This window comes from Ambystoma mexicanum, chromosome 3p (assembly GCF_040938575.1).
Source record: "Ambystoma mexicanum isolate Mex_15411 chromosome 3p, UKY_AmexF1_1, whole genome shotgun sequence".
Lineage (NCBI taxonomy): Eukaryota > Metazoa > Chordata > Amphibia > Caudata > Ambystomatidae > Ambystoma > Ambystoma mexicanum.
The window spans coordinates 853,404,857-853,427,902 of NC_090925.1; the positions used below are offsets into that span (position 1 = coordinate 853,404,857).

The window sequence follows — 23,046 nt, forward strand, 5'->3', positions numbered from 1 at the left end:
CCTCTGTGGTTCATCAAGCAATTCATCAGCAAAAACCCCCTTCGATACAACGAAAAGCGAGCTCTATCAGGCCCCTATCAAGCAATTCATCACCAAGAACCCCCTTCTATACAGCGAAAAGTGAGCTCGATCCGGACCCTGTGATCTGTCTACCTCGATCTGATCAGAATGCCTAAATTCAAGGAAAGCAGCACTGGAGACATGTGTTCACAATCTAGTCTGCCAAATTCGGTAACGCCGTACCACGCTTCTTAAATATGATCAAGGATGATCTCTAGGCAAGTCTTGAGGTGAACTCAAGACTCGATTATTGCAACAGCCTGTTATCAGGAACAACACAGGCTAACGTTCAATCCCTACCGACAGCCCAGATCGGTGCAGTGCACACAGTTTTCGGGCTGCATAGACAGGACCATGTCACAGAGTCTAGAAGGGCCCTACACTGGCTACCTGTTAAACATAGGATCCTACACAAGATCCTATCATTAACCTACAAGTGCTGTACGTTGACTGCACCTTTGTACTTGACAAAACAACTGATCATTGATCTCCCTTCCCATCTCTGTGGACCAGTAATGGCCGAAAAACCCAAACAACCTTGCTTTAAATTGGCAAAGTTTGGTGGTAATAGCTTCCCAGTGTAGGCCCCCAAAGAATGGAATGCGCTTCCATTCGCAATGAGAGCAGTCAACTCTCTTTCTGTCTTTAAGAGGGTGGTCAAAGTATATCTATTCAATCAATAACCGGGTTTCTTGCTGGTGCCCCGGGTCCTTTGATTTAGTCTGTTTTTGCCTTGTTTTCTTTTGTCATATGTGCGCCCTGAGGCCCATAGGCATGTGGCGTGTAACATGAAATAAAAATAAATAAATAAATAAACAATGCACTTATATTCAAATGATGGTACTCGGCTGCTGTTTCTCAGTGTCCGATAAAAAAATTCTTTTTGGTGCCAAAAGACAGTACCACCCTTAATAATGAACTTAAGACAACATCATATGATACCAACACCTGCAACTTCTCACTGATTTATTATACAGCCAGTCTCTGGCACCTTCTCTGGCGACACCTTTCAGGGCTGCATATGGGGTGCTATAATATGTCCAATCAGAAGCAAGTGGCGCTGACGTGATCTCTTCTTGTTGCAGCTGGAGAAAGCGGAGGAGTGGGAGCTGGAGGAGCGGGGGCGCATCCTGCTCTCTCTCACCTACAGTTCGGCACGAGGTGGACTAGTGGTGGGAATCGTTCGCTGCGCCCACTTAGCCGCCATGGACGTTAATGGCTACTCGGACCCTTATGTCAAAACGTAAGTGCATGGCTTTGGGTGCGGAGTTATCGGATTTCACTAATTACTGTTATTTTATTTTTTTAAATGTAATCTCTCGAGTTTGTGGATGACACATGATAACATTTTTGTCCCCACAACCCCCCAAACAAAAAACAGACAAAGGACTGCACTGCAGGCCATTGACGACCTGGCCCCATTTGTCATTCTGGTTTATTGATACTTGATACATTGGCACAGGTCTTGAAAAAGCCCACACAGTTGTGTGAAACACGTCAGCATAGCGTATTCCTTACCATGCAAGCTTACATTGGATATAATGTGCATAAACGCTCTAATAATGCACTAACGGGCTGAGAGGGCCCCTCATTTCATATCCAAGGCGCTGGTTACAACGGCCATTGAAAGCGACTCCACGCACCGGGTAAGCACCACTACGCACTCAATCCTATTCCTCCTTAAATTTGCCTCATCTGTAGGCTTGGGGTCTCTCCTACTCTCTCACTCACCCTCGCTACCATCTACAGACCCCCGGCCCTATCTCTGCTTTCCTCTCTAAATGGGCTGACCCCACCTCTTCCCACCTGACCTCCACCTTCATACTCCTCCTCCTTGGTGACGTCAATATCCATCTTGACTCTCCTGAATCAGCCACCTTGCTGTTCCGTGACCTCTGTGACGCCCTCTCTCTTACCATTCTTCCTTTCGGTCCAACCCACTCAGTCGGACTTACTCTGGATTTCCTCATCTCTGGTAACATCCCAATCTCTAACGCTGTCACCACCCGCTTTCCTGGTCTGACCACTCTCTTCTCTCCTTCCTTTTGGGTCCCATCAGCCCTTTCCCCGAGCCGCCTCCCACAGTGCCAGCCTCCTTCGCTGTCATTCGACCGATGAAGCGAGTGTCAGTAGCTGCTTTTGCCTCCACTTTCATCCCCTTTTTCCAACTCCTCCTCTGACTCTGTCCTCGCCAACCTCCACCTCTCCATCTCTAACACCCTTTGCATCTTTGCCGCTCTCATAATGATCCGCATGAAGCCTGCCTCCAAGTGTAACGGACGGTACGACTCTACCTAGCCTCTCTGAAACATAAGTGCAGAGCTGCAGAGTTGCTGAACAAAAGTGGCAGACTTCGGGCTCATCCTCTGAGAAACTGGCCTGTCACCTGCTCCAAAGGCAATATTGTTTCTCTACCCGCTCCAAGAAGAGGGCCCACATTCAAGTCTGCATCTCTGGAGCCACCAACAACATGGCTGAACATTTCAAAATCTGCAAGGAACTCGCCAATCCAACTGAAATTTCTACTTCCCAGGCTCTCTGTAACACACTGGCCTCCCATTTCCCATAAAAAACCCAGGACATCCTGTCCTCACTCTCCACCCCCCCATCTCCACTCCCGCCCTGTGCTCCCCTGCCTCCTTTGGCTCCCCTCCCTCCACCCCCGCACTCTCCTCCCTTCTACCCATAGCACCTGATTAGGTCTCTAAAGTTGTCCGCTCCATGAAGATCCCATCCAAACAGGTGTGCCCCTGCTCCTCTAGAACCATTAAAGACAACATTTCCTTTCTAGCCCCGGCTCTTGCCGACTTCTGTAACCACACCTTCGCCACTGGCTCTTTCCCACTAATGCTCAAGCAATCCCTTGTGCACCATCTCCTAAAAAAGCCATCTGCTGACCCCTCCTGCCCGGGCCAACTATAGCCCTATCTCCATCACCCCCTCCTCGGGTAACCTCTTGGAGAAGTTGGTCCTCCCACAATTGACCCTTCATACCAAACTTGTTGGTTGCCGCCATGACCATAAATCTGGATTCCAAGCATCCAGAGGCACGGAAACTGATCCCTTGAATGCCCATGAAGACATGCTTACAAACTTTGACTGTAACTCTCCGGCTGTCCTCATTCTCCTCAATCTCTCCTCAGCCTTTGACATGGTCAACCAGTCTATCCTCATAAAACAGCTCTGTGATACCCTCAGTATCACGGACCGGGCACTGAACTGACTGGCTTCTTTCGCCGCTAAATGCCCTTCCCAGCTGCAACTGGGCCCTTTCTCCTTGACCACTTCACTCTCTACCTGCGGCATCCCCCAGGGCTCTATCTTATCGCCGGGGCTCTTCAATATCTATCTCGCCCCTCTTGCTCACCTGATCTCCTCCTTTTCTCCTAATTTCCAGTGTTATGCCAATGAGGCACAACTTTTCTTCAAACTTCCAACTACTACCTCCTCCTCGCTCTCATCCCTGATTGCCTGACAGCCATCCAGACATGGTGCACGGCTTATGATGTGTGCCTTAGTGCCATTAAGACAGAGATCCTTCTCATTGGGACACCTGCACCCTGTTTCCCTCCTACCCTCTGGCCGCCCGCCTTGGGCCCACTACTCTCACCATCATGTGAGGCCAAAAACCTTGGGGTCATCTTTGACTCCACTCTCTCCTTCACCCCTCACATCCTGGACCCTGCTAAGAAGGCCCCCTTTCAGCACCTTTCCCCAGAAGTTCAACATCTCCAAAGCTCTGGTCCTCTCTAGACTGGACTACTGCAACAGGCTCTTCCTCAATCTCCCCCTTTCCTCCCTACGCTCCCTTCAGCTAATCCAGAATAGGGCTGCAAGACTTATTATTGTCTTCAAGCCCAGGGACCAGATCTATCCAGTCCTAAAATCCCTTCCCTGGCTCAAGTTGGCTGCAAAGATCAAATTCAAGACCTTCTGCATCTGCCACAAGGCTTACTGGGGGCTGGGACCATGCCATCTCCAACTTTCCCTCCCTAAATATTTCCCCGCTAGAGCACTCCGCTCCTCTAACTCCAACTCTCTGCTTGTCAAACGTTTCTCCAAGCAGAGAGTGGGAGGCAGGTCCTCTCCTCAGCTGGTGCCTCCCTCTGGAACAGCCTGCCTGCCCCTCTCAGACTTGAGCCGGACCTCCTCAACTGCCATAAACTTCTCAAAACTCTCCTTTTCTCTACCTCCTTCTCTTTCCCTTCCCTGCTAGCCACCCCACTCCCACTGTGACTGGTGGCCTGGTCCTCATGAATCACACAAGTTACCAAGCCCTCTTCCCAGTCGACACCAGCACCCACCCCCCTTTCAGCACTACCCTTGCGGGCCCCCAGCCCTGCGGCTGTGCATCCCTCCCTGGGACTCTTTTACCCTAGCACGTAGCCAATGGGCTCCTCCCTAGCCTCTCCATGGCACTTCCCTCCTGGGCTCTCACCAGCACTTGTCCGTGCCTTCTCCCGCCCTCCACTTCCCCATCCCCTGCACATATCTTTACTGCACTTGCATGTCTGGATGTCACACGGCCTAGTAGGACCACAATTATATATTCACTACTTGCCATTGTAATTGACTCCCTTGTCCCCACCCCACTTTGTGTATGGCACCTTGAAACACCATTCTGTTGTATAGGCGCCTAACAAATGCTCAATAAATAAATAAGCATTATGTTGTGTTAGACATTTTTTATACTGCGCCAAAAACTCACCATGGTGGTCTTAAAGAGCTGAGACTTATCTGGATGATGCTGTATTGTCACCTTCCAGGTTATCAGGAACGTCATCTACGAGGGTGTAGGGGTAGGATGCAGATAAAACAAAAAGGATTGGTTCAAGCAGAGGTGAGTCAGGTCAAAAGGAGAGGGAGAGCGTTTGTGGTAGTATGGGTGTATGTTGATTCAGGAAACAGTATATCCTAAATCAGGAATGCAGAAATCTGTAAAAGAAGGGAGTATTTATGTGAGGGCATTTTCAACAAGATAAATGTGTATTACTAAAAGTAGCAAGTGGATACATAATGGACTTCAGATATCCTAAAATGGACTCTTGAAACATGGCTGCTTTTGCTGCAATTCAATACATTTAATTTCTCCAACAAAACCAAACATCAAGAATGGCCAACCCAAGAATAGACTATGTGAAAGGAGACCACGGACTGAGACAAACAGGGTAATTAGAGAAGGATTGGTTGGGTGTCCATCTGTCTTTGTGTAGTAGAAGCCTGGCACCCTACTGAGTGAAGTGTTACAGTGGGTAAAATTGACGGGAGGCAATGGTAAAAATAATGGACATATGTCCCAATATGTGTGGCTATTCTATGCCAAATTTCAACTTGTACTGAGTCAAAATTGCAATACTACTAATCTAGCAGTAATTAAGTATACCTAATTTTATGAATATGGTAATGGACGCAGTAATTTAAAAGATTAGCATGAAACCTCCTCTGTTTCACAACACCGTAACACAGACTGTCCACAATTAAGTTACTTAATGTATTAGTGACCATAAGGAAAAGGCAATGGGCCTCATTACGACCTCGGCGATAGCCATGCCGCTATTGGCGGCATGGCTGCCGCTGAAATCGCATCCGGGTCCGGGTCCTCAGAATGAGGAATTACCGGGCCATTCCGAGTCCTGAAGACACGGTAATTCCTCCCTCCAAGGACCCGGACCCGGTCCTTCCCCATTCCTATTCAGCCCCCATAGGGCTGAATGGGAATGGGAGAGGGAGCAAACAACGGGCCATTACGAGTTGGCCCGTTGTTTGCTCCCTCTTCCCCTCGCGGGACCCGGTAAGCACGCCTGGTTTGACCAGGCGTTGCTTCCTGGGTCCCGCGAGGGGACCTCGTAATGAGTCAGTACGGGGTAAATGGCGCCGGCACCATTTACGGCGCCGTTTACTCCGTACCGCCACGGTCGTAATGAGGCCCAATCACTTTGAAAATGTAGTTGCCTGAAAACATAGTCAAGTGCCCAAAACAGTATGACATACATTCATAGGCAGAAGAGTGGTGAGTCGCTATAGGACTTAAACCTCACAGCTCATGTGAGGATATAACATTTCAGAGTGGTAGTGCGTTAGACAGTGGGTAATCGGTCATACCCACGGTGACTATAATGGTATTATCACAAAAGAACAAAATATACAAGTATGTAACAAGTGGGATAAAGTAACTATATGTGAAGGGTGATTTAAAATTAGAAGCGCGAGTGTAGCAATATAGATTATTCCAGTGGGAGAAAATTCAAATACAAGTAAACAGGTGATACCATTACAAGAAAGTAATTATAACGCTTGAATTAAAATCAATAGTGTTATATACACTTATTACAAATCTCACATCTCATGACACAAAGTTACAAGGCACACTTTGTTAATTTCATACTTGCTAGGTCAGGAGATTACATTGGTGCCGTAGAGGGTAGGGTAGGAGGAATGAATTGTGTGCAGGGCTCCAAGTAGGACAGGGCTGACCTGGGCAGAGCCCCAGCAGTCTCTAAAACCTCCTCACGAGCCGGTTGCCACCACACGGTCCCTCAGGTTCCCCACTAATAACCATCCAAAGCATTTTCACATATGCACATCTGTAGGAATCCCTAAGCATGAACGAGCAATTTACAGCAGACTTTTTCAAACAATGCGATGAACGCAGGCAGGTAAGCATTTGAAAGAAGCAACAAGTTATGCACAGTAGTGAACAAGCAATTTGCAAGCAGTAAAACAAACACATTTAGGCTATTACCAAAGTGAAAGTGCTCACCAGTGATAATTTATAAGCAGGCAAAGCAAAGCATATAAGGAAACTGGATGTAGTCCTCTGCTCATGCGGACAACCCAAGCACCAAGTCAAGTCCTTACTATTGTCCCAGAAGGGTTGCATGCTTGAATCACTTTCACACACACATTTGTCAAATTTGAAAATATGTGTTAATTCTTATTTTCCTAGAATACATGTTTGCAGGTTATCATGATGTATTGTTTGGGGCCTAAGTCAAATGTCCTCCTTTAGCTCATACACAGCACTCTTCATGCCATGTCTATCGCTTAGGCCACACCCGATTGTTACAGCTCCGCTCGTGGGATATATTTTGCCCAAGAAGAAGTAAACTGCATTTAGCCACATTGGGCTTAAAAAAAATGCACGGCATTGAAAACATGCCAATATGAATGCCAAACTGGAGAGGCAGTATTTCATTTGCATCTGCGACATTTCATAAAGCTGTTTCAAATTAAGAGGAATCCACTTACTGATTGGGCCTTGCATGTGATTGATAAAGCCACGAGAAAATTAAAGGCTTATTCTACATGGAAAGCATGGCATTTGCAAACATTGAAACTGCGATCATGGAAGTAGGTGCATTTTGCAGCTGAAATAATAAACACATGGAGTTAAAATTTACCTTGCCAAAAGGAAAATATCATGATGAGAAGATGAACAAGTGGTGGCAAGACGAAATTATATAAAAAAGGCATCATGTGCCCAAGAAAATGTAAGCTTCACAAATATAAGCATCTGTTTCTAGAGGCACGACTTTAAGTTTCTATTTCCTGAAAAGGGTTAGTTTCTATTCAGAACGCTCAAGCAGTGACCAGTAAGGAGTTGTATTGGGGGCTGTTCTCTGAGATGAGCAATAAGATGACCATTAGCCCTGAGAGAATAAAGGCTGATGGGGTAATTGCAAGCACAAGTGAACAGCGGAGCAGTAGAGACTGGAACAGGTGCTCTGCAGAGAAATTAAACTTAACTGTGAAATAAAAGTCGGGATCTGCATATAGGTTTGAAGATTCCCATTAGTTTAAATGGACAGTCATATTTTCTCAAGAATGATAAGTCACACCACAATGGTTCAAGTATCATCACTAAGCAGCTGCCGAACAGGCCTATTTATTGAAGTAACCCTTATCAATATTTGACTTTGGGGACACGAAGTACAACCTAAAATGTGTTTTTAACTCCCAGAAAATGTCACAAAGCAGAGATTCAGGGAAGTGATAACATAATAAATTAGATATCTGAGTAGAAAATGTCCCGTTCATAACTATTATACTTTTTGTGTCAATGGAAAAAAATTGCTGTTCGTACCTGCAAACTCTTGTGGAGATGGGAGTTAGTTCATTATGAGCGGCATGATTAGAGGAACCCAAAAATATATATGTTGTTAGGTTTATGTGTAAAATGAAACATGTTGTCATATAGTGACTTTTTAGGTGAAAAATTGAAAAGTGTAAAATGAAAACTACGGTGCGTGGATCCATCCCTCCCATCATTTCAACTAAATAACTCCAGGGGCCTTATCCACATAGAGGGGCTTGGCCTTGCTGGTGGAGAGGACCATTGGGGCTCAATTGAAATGTAGGGCTAATAAGCTAGCACCTTCTAATTTTAATATTTTGGAGGTGTGGCTTTGAAGTTAAACAGTGGATTCACAAGGCAGAGCTCGGGGAGCTGCCTACAAGTAATTTGGGTGCAACTATTGAAAGAAAATACTGCAGACTTAACATTACCTGGGATACAGCAAATGGGGAACACTAAAGAGGGTGGTATCTTTTCAAGGAGAACAAAATAGAGGGATGAATGCTCGTGGCTATCTATGACTGAAGTGCCCGATCAGATCCCTCCCCAAGAGATTGTCCTGAAATGCTGATGTCTTTCCTGCACACCAAAAACAGACATTTTCAAAGTAAGTAGCTTGTCTGACAGAACTGAGTGCATGGGAGGTCTGTTTGAGTGAATATTTGAGTGAATGTCTTCCCCTTAATTAGTGGGTGGGTTATGGAAGTAGACCCTCAGTATATTCTGATAAATAATTCAATTAATTCCCGTATAGCTAAATAACACAAGGTCATTTTGTTAACAATCACAATCAACAAAACCGCTCCCAGTGTGAATAAGAAATATAGTCATTTAAAGTGAGTTGTCATCCCTAATTTCATTCTTAACCTCAAAACTCCCTCAATGGAAGGGGTGTCCTTGTCTAAAAATGAAATTCCAAATTGTTCAACATTTTACAGACCCGCCTTAAAGCAGAGGAGTGATAAATGTACACTGAATGTCAGGGTTTTTGGTGCTGAGGCAGAGAGGTGGCTTGCTAAACGAAATAAAGTGAGGACCCTAATTTAAATTCACACTCTCTACAGAGAGTGCGAAAGGGATACCTGGCAGAAGAGGTTCTGCATTGCATAGGGGCGAAGGAATAAGCGTTCTCTCAATCCAAAGTATTATCAACAGTCTGTTGTGCTCTCAAAACTACTAACATTTTCAAGTGTGCAGAGAAATTAAATATACAAAGCACTGCATGTGTGAAACTTCTTTTGAAAATAGAAAAAGGTTGCACTTGGTTTAAATCTAAGACTTATCAAGGAACGCTAATCCTCATGATCTTGTAATGTTCCAAGGTATTGTTTAATGTTGACATTCAGGGGGTTTTGTGGGACAGGAGGGTTGAACTGTTTATTTAGCCTATGTTCCATGTACATGAGACCCGAAAGTGAAGTCCCATAAAGTGAGTTTTGAAGCATTGTTCTGTGCCACAGAGAAGGTGGCGTGTGTAATCATTTGGGGCAAATATTCATTGAGCCTATTATTTAATAAATATATATTCTTTCTGTTCCCCGGTTTGATTCATGGCTTATTGGTAGCACAGGGGGATGGATCTACATGGCGCTAAATGAGTCATGAAAAGGGCTAGACTGAATCAGACAAATGATATATTGTGTGGTACTTTAATTGGGGGGAATAGACTCCCCATGTTATGGGTAGTCTCTAAATATATCGTTACACTCCCCCTCGATTTCTCATCTAACTCAAAGCACAGAGGGACTGATTTACAAAGTGTTTTTCAATGGGACTTTCCCATTGATAAACGGTTTTGTAAATCTGGCCCTGAGTGTGTGTTATAGATGTAGACACTATGTACACCATGGGAGTCATTTTGGAATGAGCCGACTGAAAAAATTAAAGTGGAAAAACAAGGGGTAGTGCTTTTACGCTTTCATTTTGTGCCCCAGCTCATTTCCATGGCTTTCCAAAGTTAGGTGGGGCACATAGCAGAGTTATATGATATGATATGATATGATATGATATGATATGATATGATATGATATGATATGATATGGCATTTATAACATGCCCATACACAAGTGTTTCAAGGTGCGACGAGGCAAGGGGGGGAAACAGAGGGAAGACAGACAACGATCCTACTAGGTGAGGTGACATTGAGATTGTGCAAGTGCAGGGTAGGGGTGGAAGGGAAAAGTGCAAGGGGAAAGGGGAGGGGGCAGTGCAATACATAGGATAACAGTACAATTAAATAAATAAAGACAATGGCCCTCATTACGACCCTGGCGGAAAGTAACTGACCCGACCGCTATAGCGTAAATAGCGTTTCCGCCATTGCACGATGGAGTAAAGTGCGGCTAATTCTGACCCATCGGGCACGAGCATTACGCCATGGCGGAAGTGCAAAGTCCGCGATGGAGGAAATCTCCCCAAAACGCCCCTCACCGCCGTCGTACGGCGCCCTAGGTGCAATTCCGCCACCCATCATAGTGGTCACCGTAATGAGCGCTAATCGCAAAATACGGTGACCGTAAATATACGGAAACGGAAGTAAAAACATGGGGCCGGAATGGGAAACAGCACGCCGTACACCTATAAAATCAGAATCCCAACACAACCATTAAAAATCCGACCCTGAGACACATCCCAACCCGTTAGCCACCCTAGTTAAGACAATCAAAATGGGAAAAGTTGCCAAAAAAGCGTGCGACCGCAAGCGGCAGGTCCACTTCTCCCATGAGGAACTCACCGTGCTCACAGAGACCCTCCAGGAGAATGCTGGCGTCGTCTTCTCGATGCAAATGACCAGGACGGCACTTGCGAACAAGAAGGCCATATGGGCCCTGGTGGCACAGCGGGTAAGTGCGGTGGGGACCGCACCCCGCAACCCACAGCAATGCAGAAAGCGATGGGACGACTTGCGGATACGCGTACGGAGCATACTATCAGCCAACCGTAACATTGCCACAGCTACCGGGGGAGGATCGGAATCACCCATCAAGTTGACCCCCTGGGAAGAAATCTGTGCCTCCACCATTGGAATGGAGAGTATAGAGGGAGTCGGAGGGATGGAGAAAGGAGTGCAGACATCCGAAGAATCAGGTAGGTGGGCCAAATAAAACAATGCTAAATCCACAATGTCCAATCATGTGAAGTACCATGTGTCCACATAGTGCAACAGAAACACATGTCCAGGAGAACGTCCACATACATAGGCCTGATAGCGCACTTTAAAAGTCACATTAAAAACATAAATAATTGAAAATCTCAAAAACACCCTCTACACGTGCAGCATGCACACCCTAACTGCAGGCTGCAAAACAACTGCATCAATCAACACAGAAATGAAACCACCTCCAAGGCCCTGACCCAAATCACCCTCAGGTACCACCCCAATGCATGTGACACATTGCCATTCCAATTTCCACAGACCCATAAATAACGCTCGCCCTCCTTTACTCCACCACAGGGTCCGAGTCAAACGACGAGCTGCAGGACACCCCTACCAGCACACCTGCAAAGAGGGCCAAGACCAACGGCCAAAGACCCTCCACCTCAGCTGCACGGATCAAGACACGGCAGCAGCACAAATCAAGTGGCAGCACACAGGAGGGGACTTCAACAGGCACCCCAGCAGCCAGCATGCCCACACCAGCAGCACCACAGGTCCCCCCAATGGATGCCACAGAAGGCACTGCTTCTGATGGCAGCAGCACCATAGGTGACACTGCATTAATGCCAGCATGCTCCGACACAGACAACAGTGCTGTCGATGTCGGACCCATCCATGACCTGTCACAATCCCCCTGTTTGTTTCATCCCGTACACCATGAGGATACCACGCAGGGGCACCCACAAGACGACGACTGGCCATCCCCCACAAGCCCTGTGGCAAGGCAACATGAGTTGATCAGCCCCTCTGTGACACCACCGCAAATGGCCATGGCCCAGCAGAGGCAACAGTCCCTCGACCAGGTGATCGTGCAACAGCAGCAACTGGCCACACTCCTCAAGGAGCATGCTGATGAATGTGGGGCATCTAAGGCAGCCATAGAAACATCTACTGAGACACTTAGGGCACAAATGGAGCGAAGTACAGAGACACTAAGGGTACAAATGGAGAGAAGCACCGAGAGCCTGAGGGGGGAACTGCATGCGACGTCCAAAGACGTATGTGGTGAACTTGCCGCTGTGCGCCGTGTGCTCACTGAGCTCTCACAAACCCTTAGGGACATGCATGGGCGTGAGCAGGCAGAGACATCATCCGTTGCAAGTTCCGTCCAGGGCAGCCCCCAACGTAGATCTGGGAGGAACCTGCGCTCCACAGGCAGGGGTGCCCCTGATACCCGGAGAGGGGGCTTGCAATAGCGTCTGCCCACTGACAATGAGCATCTTTGGACACTGGTGTTCGGGGGGGAGGTAGGAGGGTGGAGGGGGGGTGTTGGGCTTTCTTGGGTGGCGGGTCGATGGGGTGTGTAACATAATTTCACATATGCCATAAACATTACATAATCATCCAATGAGATGTGTGGACATTGTTCCTTGTGTACGAGGCCTTTATAGGCGTACAGTCCACATTGTGCATGTTCCCGACACACACAGTGCCACAAGTCCCGTGTCCATGCATCAGCCACCAGGCGTGAGTGCTAGAAGCATGAATCTATGATATTCTGACGAATTTCACGGGCCTCCTGTGCCTCGCGGACTCCTTGAGGTGCTGCCACATCCCCAGCCTCATCATGACCATCTTCAGGTGCTTGCAGTTCTGCGTCAGGGGGCATGGGCACATTTCTACGTACGCACATGTTGTGTAGCATGACACATGCCATGACTATCTTTGCAACCTTCTCATGGCGGTACAGGAGTGCCCCGCCAGACCTGCTGAGGCAGCGGAAACGAGCCTTCAGTAGGCCGAATGCCTGTTCTATGACTACACGGGTACGTGAGTGGGCATGGTTGTAGTCCTCCTCATGCTGGTCCTGTGGGTTCCGGAGTGGTGTAAGGAGCCATCTCTTCAGTGGATACCCGGCATCACCTGTATGTGGACAAGAAAGGATGTTTGTGGGATGACATTGCTACGTACGCATCCCCCCCCCCTTCCTGCCAGGTCATTGCCGCATCACATACCCCACATTATCATGCATGGATTGAGACTCACCGAGTAGCCAGGATCTGTTCCCTGCGTGTCGCTCCATGTAGCGTGGTATTGTAGAGTTCCTCAAGACCATAGAATCATGGGTTGATCCAGGAAATCGGGCACAACAATGTGTAAAGATCCTGTTGGAGTCACACACCATTTGTACATTAAGAGAATGATATTGTTTCCGGTTGCGGTACTGGACCTCCATGGCATGTGGGACAACCAATTCCACATGGGTGCAGTCGATGGCACCAATGCAACCCGGTATGCCGGCAAGTGCATGGAATCCCACTTTTGTGTTTGTAATCTCCAGCTCCGAGCGTGGTAATGAGATGTAGTCGTCTGCGTGCTTCAGGGGGGCATCGAGTACTTGCAATAGTGTCCGTGAGAACAGTGGCTGTGAAATGCCATGCAACTGTCCGACTGTGTGCTGGTAGGTGCCTGTGGCCAGGAAGTGGAGTACAGACACCACCTTCAGTAGGGGTGGGATGGCGGTTGGGCTATCTATCATGCTGACAAGGTCAGCGTGTGTCATGTCCACAATGGAGATTATGGTGTCCCGGTCCAAACGGTAGAGGGTGTGGATCTGCTCAGCAGTGAGGTTGAACGGATGAGCTCGGAGGCGTGGGATTGCGGGCTGCCTGCGTGGTGGTAGTGGCTGTGCTGGTGGGCCTTGCTGGCCCTGCCTTGCCCTCCTCCTCCTCCTGCGTCTCCTCTGTGCGGCCGGTTGTTGTAGTAGTTGGTGTTCGTCTTCTTCTTGGAGTTGGAGTACTTGCAGTGCTATCAGGTCCCCCAGGCCCAACATCGCTAGTCCTGCCGGTAGCATTTTGGAGTGGGTGTGGTTGTGGGAGGGGGTTGGGTGTGCAATTTATGTGTTTTCAGGCTGTGTAGCCTCCACCTGTGGTGATTCATTCCACCTGTGCCAGCTGCAATCCCCTTTGGGCGAGCACTGTACCGAGGTTCACCGACGGGCGGGGCGTCCCATTTGTGAGTGAAGCCAGTTGCCATTTTCACACACTGCCGCACTACATGGATGAATTTGTGATTTCAAGCGGTCACAGATGCCTTTTCGACGTGATGTTGCAAATGAGGAATTCGAAGGACAGCGCTTTCGGTTTTCAGCTAGCGGCGAGGAGACGCCCACAGGTCTGACTGCAAATATAACGTTCTATTGTTTAATGTCCTTGGGACAGGGGCCATGGCGAGAATGCAATGATTGATATGAATAGTATGGGATGCGCAATAGCGTAGTGGACGAATAGGCAGGACGTTCCCACATACATGTTACTTCACAACACTATTATTCCGGCCTGGAGCACAGTGGATTTTGCAGACTGCATTACGCACAGACTCAATGGAAATTTCAAATGTTATGTGAGTAAATAATCAGGCGTTTTTATACCGGGATGAGGGAATGATGTATGGATGCATGGACAGATGATTTAATTGAGAGTTTGCCATGTACATGGCTTATTGGAATCTATCCCCTTCCCCTGCGCTATGTGATGCAGAGCTGCCATAGTGGGACCATCGTCTATCTGCCCTTGTTGAACCCTCCCAGTCTCGACGCGCCTTCCAACACTTGTGTCTATGCACGTTACTAATCCCATCTCATGGATTCTGTTTTAACAGACGCATGCACACAAACACTCGTTTGTAATAGTGTTTTCACCTCGATTTATATGGTTATGATTGGCAAGTGATTTTTGGGTGGAAATAATCCTTTTGAGTGGGCTAGCATGCATATGGCTGTAGATTTAGTGTGATCATTGAAGTGAGTAATGCTAATGAAGTTCTGATGGCCATACTATTCTTTTTCATTTCATTTGGGTGACAGGTATCTCCTCCCCTTTTGCCGCTGCCATCTGTATGCCACTCCTGCAGATGGCTTTTACTCCCGACACCTGCTGCTTCGAGTTAATCAGTGGAGCACCATTACGATCTTATGGGACGATCGCCAATGGGCCACATGCCCTTACGCAGTACTAGTGGCTAGGAGCAACATATCTACCTTTCAGCTGGACTAGTGCCTACCTAATGGGACGGCCCTGCGGTTCTAGGCGCTTCCATGTTGCCTTTTTGAACGTGAATGTAGCCCCTGTGTACCATGAAGGAACAGGGCGTCACACAAGGAGTAGCTGGTCATTTATTGCGGATGCAGCCCACAGTAATGTAGATATTTTGGTGTTTATGACCTAATAGCTGTATGGGCTTGGTGAATTTGATGTGCATTAAATTTTTATTCTGATGTTAACCGTGTAGCGTTATTCTTTGCAAGTAATGTAGCATATTCCTATTTGTGGAGCGATGTATTGTGAGTAGATCTGCATTGGGTTCCGGCTTCTGAGTATAGTTGCGTGGTACTGTACTGGCCGCGTTTGCCTACGAAGCCCACTAAGGTCAGGGATGGGGCTGCCATTATGACTGTTTTAATGATGTCATGCTTAGGGGCGGGGGATTAGCTTTTGTGTAACAGATGCCGGTCAGCCAGGTGGATTGGTGGAATGACGTGATTATCACAAAATGGCTGGTCACAGGTGCCTGTGTTTGCGTGCGTTTCTTGGAGGGAGACTGAGGTCATGTCCATTGGAATAGCTTCTGTATTCGTGCCATCTGTGCCCTGCAGCTCCCATTGGCCCCTCTTGAGATGAGCCTGGCTGCTCAGTCACTCTGCCAACTTGTGTGGTACATGCTTATGCTGATGGTTGGTTTGTTTACTGGCATGTGTACAGGGCTGGTGCAGTCTGCCTCAGGATACTGCTTTGAATGTTGCCTTACACTGGTGTCAGGCGATGGGGGCCTGTTGTTGTTTTGTCTCATCTTTCAGTTCATTTTGCTGTACTTGAACCTTCACATGCCTGTGCTGCATCAGTACGGCAATGGTGACATGCCAAATATGGATGGCCACTCACAAAGCACTTGGAGCCCCTACATTCATTTGTTCGTTGGCATGCATGGGTGACTTGTGCATTTCACTGGTTGCATTGTGTAACTTCATTGCACCTACGAGGAGTTGTGCGATGTGGCCAGGGAGTGGTGTACAGGCACTCAGTAGGGCCATTTACGGTTGGTTCACGATGCCGTAATTCTCACCAATGGCGGAATGGTACTTTCCGCCTTGCTTGATGGCGTTAAGTAAATGTCCGCTGGGGTCAGAATTCGCGTACCGTTGCGCCATGGTGGTAATTACGGTTTTGCATGGCGCGCGTGCGCGTACTTGGTGCAGTTAGCGTTGGCGTTCACTACGGTGTCGCTAATGGCATCGTACTTTACGGTGACGGGTCATAGTCGCACCGAGCGGTATTCGATGGCGGTATTACATTTCCGCCATCGTTTTTCGATTTCCGCCAGGGTCGTAATGAAGGCCAATAAATAAAAGTGCGTCCAGCATTTCGGCTTTGTTTTCCTCTGCCGTCTTCGAATAGCACCAAGTTTTACGCCGGCATGAGATTTTCGTTCAAGTGTATAGCCAATGGATTCCTATGGAATCCACCTAGCATCAGCACCTGATGAATAACACGCAGATTCCATAGCAATCCGTTAATAAACGCAGCCTGTAAAGGTAATTTGCAGGCGGTGTTAACGCTTTTGCAAAACAGAGGGTAAAGGTGAAGTGCAAAGACGATTTTTCCTTGTTTTACTATTCACATTACTCTCTGCTTTGTAACTGTTTAAAATTGCATTCAAGGGATCCCACAGCAGATAACTGCTAGTGTTGGTGGGCTCCTGCATGCAATTATCATATACTATACCATGACCCCTTAAATCTGTTGTAGTCAAAGAGTAATGGGAAGGGGGTGAGGTAAGGGTGCACACACCATGGGGTTGGAGGTGTGGCGTTGGCCTGGGAACAAGGTCTTAGGTGGGTGTCTTAGTAGGTTCTGCAGGCAGCATCAAGGAAGTGCCTCCTTTTCAGTTTTGATTCATCCCTCCTAGCTGTGGAATTCACTTCCTCTCTATTCCCTCACCACTCCACCACTTCTGGTCGTGCCATTAAGCCAAGGCTTGTACAAGCAAAGATGGATCAGGTTTTCTAGGCTAATATAAGACACGCTGGAAGGGTACGTGTTATGAAGATCGGAAAAGTGTCTGGAGCAAGCAAGTACTTTCTTGCAAACAAAATCAAATTCTACTCCCTTACACCACTTGCTTAATGACTCTGCTTGGCTAGGCCTCGCAACATTTATGTAGCCAGATGGCAGAAGCCACGCTAGAAAATTGTGATGAAACTATTTGGTAAGATAGCCCATTTGGCTAATGCACCTGTTGTGGGGACCTGATTAAATAACCTGTCTCAGTTTTCACCTTCCCAAGGTCAATACATTTAGTCGTTTTTAATGTTAGCAAGCTGATGCAAGAGCGTGCTCATGTGCACGCTCTTACTGTTTTGTGGCATTTTCCTCTTCCTTCTTCTCTCTTCCCCCCTGCGGCTGGAGTCGTGTATACCACAGGAGTTGCACTGTGTGCAGGCCTTGCTGTACCAGGGTTTTGTGCCCTTACTCTCCAAGGGTGTTTGCATCTCCTCCGCTCTCCTGTATTTTCTGCCAGGGGTCCTGTGTGCCCGATGAGTGGTGCAGACTGGTTGTGTTGTGTGCTATGTGCCCCCATGATCTGGGAGACTTGCGCTCCCACTGTATCTGTGATGGCTGTGCTGGAGAAGGTAAGGAGCTGGGATGTCAGGAGCCACTGCACATAGGGGGCGTGTGAGGGAGATGGTGAGATATGCACAGGGGCACAGCTTGCTCATCATTAGCCACATATATATGCATACACAAGCAAATATCCATATATATATACATATATATATATATATGATTTCACTGCCTAGAAGAAAGATTAGCAAGATGCACTTTATATTATAATTGCCTGTGTTGTTATTACCATTAGCGCCCGGGGACGGGGGTGCAGCCAATCAGATTCCGCAAAATGCACGTTGAAATCTCTAATCTCACCCCGCATTCTATGGAACCCGCAGGTTGCCTCCATGCCGCGGGTGCCAATTATTTTAATTTTTTAACTATACCCCAACCCCCCCTTCACGTATCTTTTGGCGGTAGCGGCACTGGCCGCCGCCCGCAGCTGCTGCCTGCCATCCTGAGTGCTCTGGTTGGCCACCATGGAAAGAGAAGAGGGGCTCTGTACGGAGCCCCGGCTTCCCTTTCCATGGCAGCCATCTTGGGAAAGGATTTTCCTTCGTGCAATGGGACGCACGCTGTGTCCCGTTGAACGAAGGATCATCTTTATTTTTTTAGCACCACGGGTTTCCGCGTTGGTTAACTGGGGTGCTAATGCCCTTAACATCCCATCCGGCCCGCTGGATCGGGTGTTAACGCCACATTAGTATTACTTACATTAAGAATATTACTATTATCGTATAATCATTGCAAACATTATTTTACATTAATGAATTGGTTAGATTTAGGGTCTCTGGAATTCTGAAATTCAGATATGGTGCCAAATGGGCAGATCTAGTATCTGATATTTGTAAAAAAAAAAGTCTGCAAGCAGTTTTCAAGGTTTAATGCCTTAATGGTTACGTGCGTTAAATGGAGGCACTTCCCTAGAATAATTTCTTGAAAAGGTGTATAGCTACACAAATAAAGTGCTGGCTGCTGACATGAGGGAAGTCTACAATTGGTAAGTTGGAATATCGACTTAGACTTTCCAACATCAGACGTCGATACATCAAGTACCCTGGCCACTGACTCCTTCCCCCAACTGCTCAAGCACTATCTTGTGAACCCTCTCTTAAGAAAGCTGTCTGCCGACCCTTCCTGCGCGGCTGGCTATCACCCTATCGTCATCAACTCGTTTTTGAGCAATCTCATGTAGAAACTGGTCATCCCCCAACTGACCGTCCACTCCGAAATGGCCGGCGGCCTCCACAATCACTAGTCCAATTTTAGGGATGCCAGGGATACAGAAACTGCTCTGCTGATAATCCGTGAAGACCTACTCTCCAGCCTGGATACCAGCACCCCCTCTGTTCTGATCCTCCTCGATGTCTCTTCTGCCTTTGAGACTGTCAACCACTCCATCCTCATAAATCATCTCTGTGTTATGCTAGGCATCACAGACAGAGCACCGGGGTGCCCTACCTCCTTCCTTTCAAACATACCCTCCCAAGTGCAAATGAGTTCTTTTCTCTCTTCCACCACCCTCTCCCTGTGGTGTCCCTCAGGGCTCCATTCTATCGCCATGGCTCTACAAAATCTTCCTGGCCCCTCTGTTATTCAGGCATGGTTCTCTGCCAATGATCTTTGCCTTAATGCCAGTAAGACTGAGATCCTACTCTTTGGGATGCCTGCTCCTTGTTACCCCCTTTCTCTATAGCCTAACTCATTGGGTCTCATCCCCTCACCCACCTGTGAGGCAAGACACCTTGGTTTCATCTTTGACTCCTCTCTTTCTCTCCACACATCATGGACCTTGCCAAAAAGTCCAACTTTCAGCTCCATCTTCTCAGGGGCATTCTACTTTTCACTTTCCCCCAGAAGCTCAATGTCTCCAGAGCCTTGGTTCTCTAGGCTAGACTTCTGCAACAGCCTCTTCCTCAACCTGCCCCTTTCCTCCCTTTGCCTCACCAACTAATCCAGAATAGGACTACAAGACTTATCATTGGCCTGAAGCCCAGGGACTGCATTTCCCAGCCCTAAAATCTCTCCACTGGCTCCTGGTGACCACAAGGATCAAATTCAAGACCCTTTGCATTATCCACAAGCCTGTCTGGGGCATCAGACCTCTTTTCATCCAGCTTTCCCTCCCTAAATACCTCCCTGTCAGAGTCCTTTGGTCTTCTGGTTCCAACTCTCTGCATCTCAAATGCTTCTCCTAGCAGAGAGTGGGAGGTTGATCCCTTTCCTAGGCTGGCTCCTCCCTCTGGAACGGCCTCCCTCTCCCCCTCAGACTTGAAGCGGATCTTCTTAAATTCCGGAAACTTCTCAAGATGTTCCTTCTCTCCTCTTCCTTCCCTCTCCCGCTTCTTTGCTAACTCACCATCTACTGCTGTGACTGGGGCCTGATCCTTTCAGAGTTATACGGGGGCCAGACCTCCCCCACGAGTCCCCCCCAACATCCTTTGCCAGCACTTGCCCTCGGTCTCCCTTCCCTAGACTAGCCCAACTTAGTCCTCCCTGTCCACTGCACTCATCCTCAGGGGTACTCCACTCCTGCACTTCCCCTCTACCCTCACCCCTTGCACTTACCAACTTGTCATGCACTTGCACAAAAAATGTGGACTAGTACAGCCTTCAACACCAACTGGCGAGTCCCTGATATTTGTTGATTTAATAATAGAATTGCTATAGGCTGCAATCTTAGATCCACTTTGTCCTGAATCTGTCCAGAACCCTAATTTAATGCAACACTGCTCAAATGGACCTTTGTGTGTTGCGCCAAAATCAGAAGGTTATTCAATGATGATACAACAAAATTGCGCTTCTTAATCAGAGTAAATTTATTTTAATCAACATTAATGTTCATATCAATTACTTGTTGTACACGTAAATGAAGAGACTGTCAGAATAAAAGTGAGGAAGACATTTTCGTAAAAGGTACATCACTTATATTGTAGGTAACACTGTAGAAAGCATCCTGCTGCCTAACAAAGTGAACATTGGAAAGACAAACCTAAACAAACAGCATTTCCAGTATGCTGAATCAAGAGGATGCAAAGTAAAACAACTTTACTTTACAGGTTAGGCAAATATGTCCCAATAATATTAAGGCCTATTATAACACAATAACATTTTTTTTTTTTTAGCAAAACGGCAGGAAGTTAAAGAATCTATTTTTTGTAATATAGGCAAATTCAACATACCTTGAACTAACACTCGAAATATAGAACTGAAAATCAGCCATACAGTTTTCTTATCATAAACAAGGAAATAATACATTCGATAAGTAAATATGATAGCTTAAAGTTGAAAAGTGTATATAATCCAAACTATTGGGACCAACAACCATTGACATAATGGCCCTGATTCATGGAAGTGTTTTTACAATGGCCCAATCCCATAGGAAAACGTTCCATGAATCAGGCCCAATGCATTTCTCATAGGTTACTTGCATCAATTTGAATCTCAGGCATCACACCAGATATTTGTAACACATTAAATTTAAGAAGCATCAAACATCCTGATGAACCGCCAAAACTAAAGACGGGGCAACACGTCTTGAGGTCAGAAGCAAGATCAGAAGCCATTCAAATAGGTGTATATCAAGTGAATGCAATTTGATTTATCCAAAAGGAAACAAACTAAGGAACAAGGAAACAATCTCATAAGGTATTTGGTATAAGCAATCTATTCCATTTAATTGACATCTAAAAACGAACATTGAATGAAATAAATTCAATTTGCGTGTACAACAAGTAATTGATATGAAAATGAATGTTGATTAAAATAAATTTACTCTGATTAAGAAGCACAATAATAATAACCTTCTTATTTTCATGCACTTGCACAGTAGGATTGTCACAAGGCCAATAAAACAATTGTTTTTGTGCTGCTTTTTTGATTCCCATGTCCCGTAGCCCATCTTGTCTTGTGTCGCATAGAACCCCCTGTGTATAGGGGTCATATAAATGATAAATAAATAATAAAGATCTGGGCGTTAGGATTTCCGCCTCACTCTCTACGGAGGCCCAGGTCAGCACGATATGTCAGGCTGACCACCTCCGCCTGAAGGTCCTCCGTAGAGTGCTGCCTGATATTCCAACACATCTTCATGCTCTGCCCGTTGCGTTTCTAATTTTAAGTCTCATCAACTATGGTAACTCACTTTTTCCAGCTTAACCCCTTTACCCTAATGTGCAAGTTACAGCTTCTCCAAGATCTGGCAGCTCGGGTTGCAACGGGCACTCCCTATGGTTGTCACATTTCCCCCGGTGCTTTGCGCTCTTCACTTGCTTCATTTTATGGCCGCGGGGCTGAGTATCTGCGGGACACGTTTGTTGCTTATATTCCTGGGTGTTCTCTTTATAATAATAATGATAATAATTTAGCATTTATATAGCGCTACAAACCCTCGGGCATCTGAGCGCTGCTTATTATTACCCACAGTGTGTGGTGCTCATTTATCGACCTCGGAAGGATGAAAGGCTGAGTTTGGCCCTGCCGGGATTTGAACCTGCATCAGCAGGCTCTGCACAGATGGGAAAGGGAGCGGTCAGCAGGCTCTGCACAGATCTGAAAGCGAGCGCTCTACTCGCTGTGCTATCGGACCGGGTCTTTGTACTGAGGACGCTCGCTTGATCTCTGGTCCTCGGTTCCGGTTATCTAGGACCAGAGGACAGGCTTTTCCGGTTGCTGCAGCTAGACTGTGTAATGCTCTGCCACTTCTTTAATAGCGCGCCTACACACAAGTGTTTCAAGGCGCGACGAGGCAGGGGAGGGGAGAAGGGGGGACACGACAACGATCTTACTAGGCCCAGTGACATTGAGATTGCGCAAGTGCAGGGGAGAGAAGAGAGGAGAAGTGCCGGCCGAAGGGGAGGAGGAGCAAGTGCAGGACATAGTATCGAAACATCGAGAAACACGAAGTGCGAACAACAGGTGGCAGTGCAGGGGGTAAGTGTAAACAGCAAGTGTGAGAAAGTGCAGGTTAGAGATAGTGCTATTTCTCTTAGGTTCATGGAGAATCATTGTCAATTTAGGCGTTCATTACAAATCCTATTATTTTAGGCCTTAGCGCAGTAGGTTTTTAGTAGTACCTGTTGTATTTCTAGCACCAAGATGCCATTGGCTGGATGTGCGCTTTATAAATGGACATAACATAACATGGCGAT

General features: G+C 47.0%; 1 protein-coding gene across 4 annotated transcripts in view; it reads left to right on the forward strand.

The window, feature by feature from the left end:
- The window catches only part of DOC2A (double C2 domain alpha), an 890,443-nt gene that overhangs the window by 750,475 nt on the left and 116,922 nt on the right, over nucleotides 1–23,046 (forward strand). For all 4 annotated transcript variants that reach the window (XM_069651975.1, XM_069651972.1, XM_069651973.1 and 1 more), the window contains exon 8: nucleotides 1,146–1,303. In XM_069651975.1, coding sequence (XP_069508076.1) covers nucleotides 1,146–1,303 — 158 coding nt within the window. The remainder of the gene's footprint in view (nucleotides 1–1,145; nucleotides 1,304–23,046) is intronic.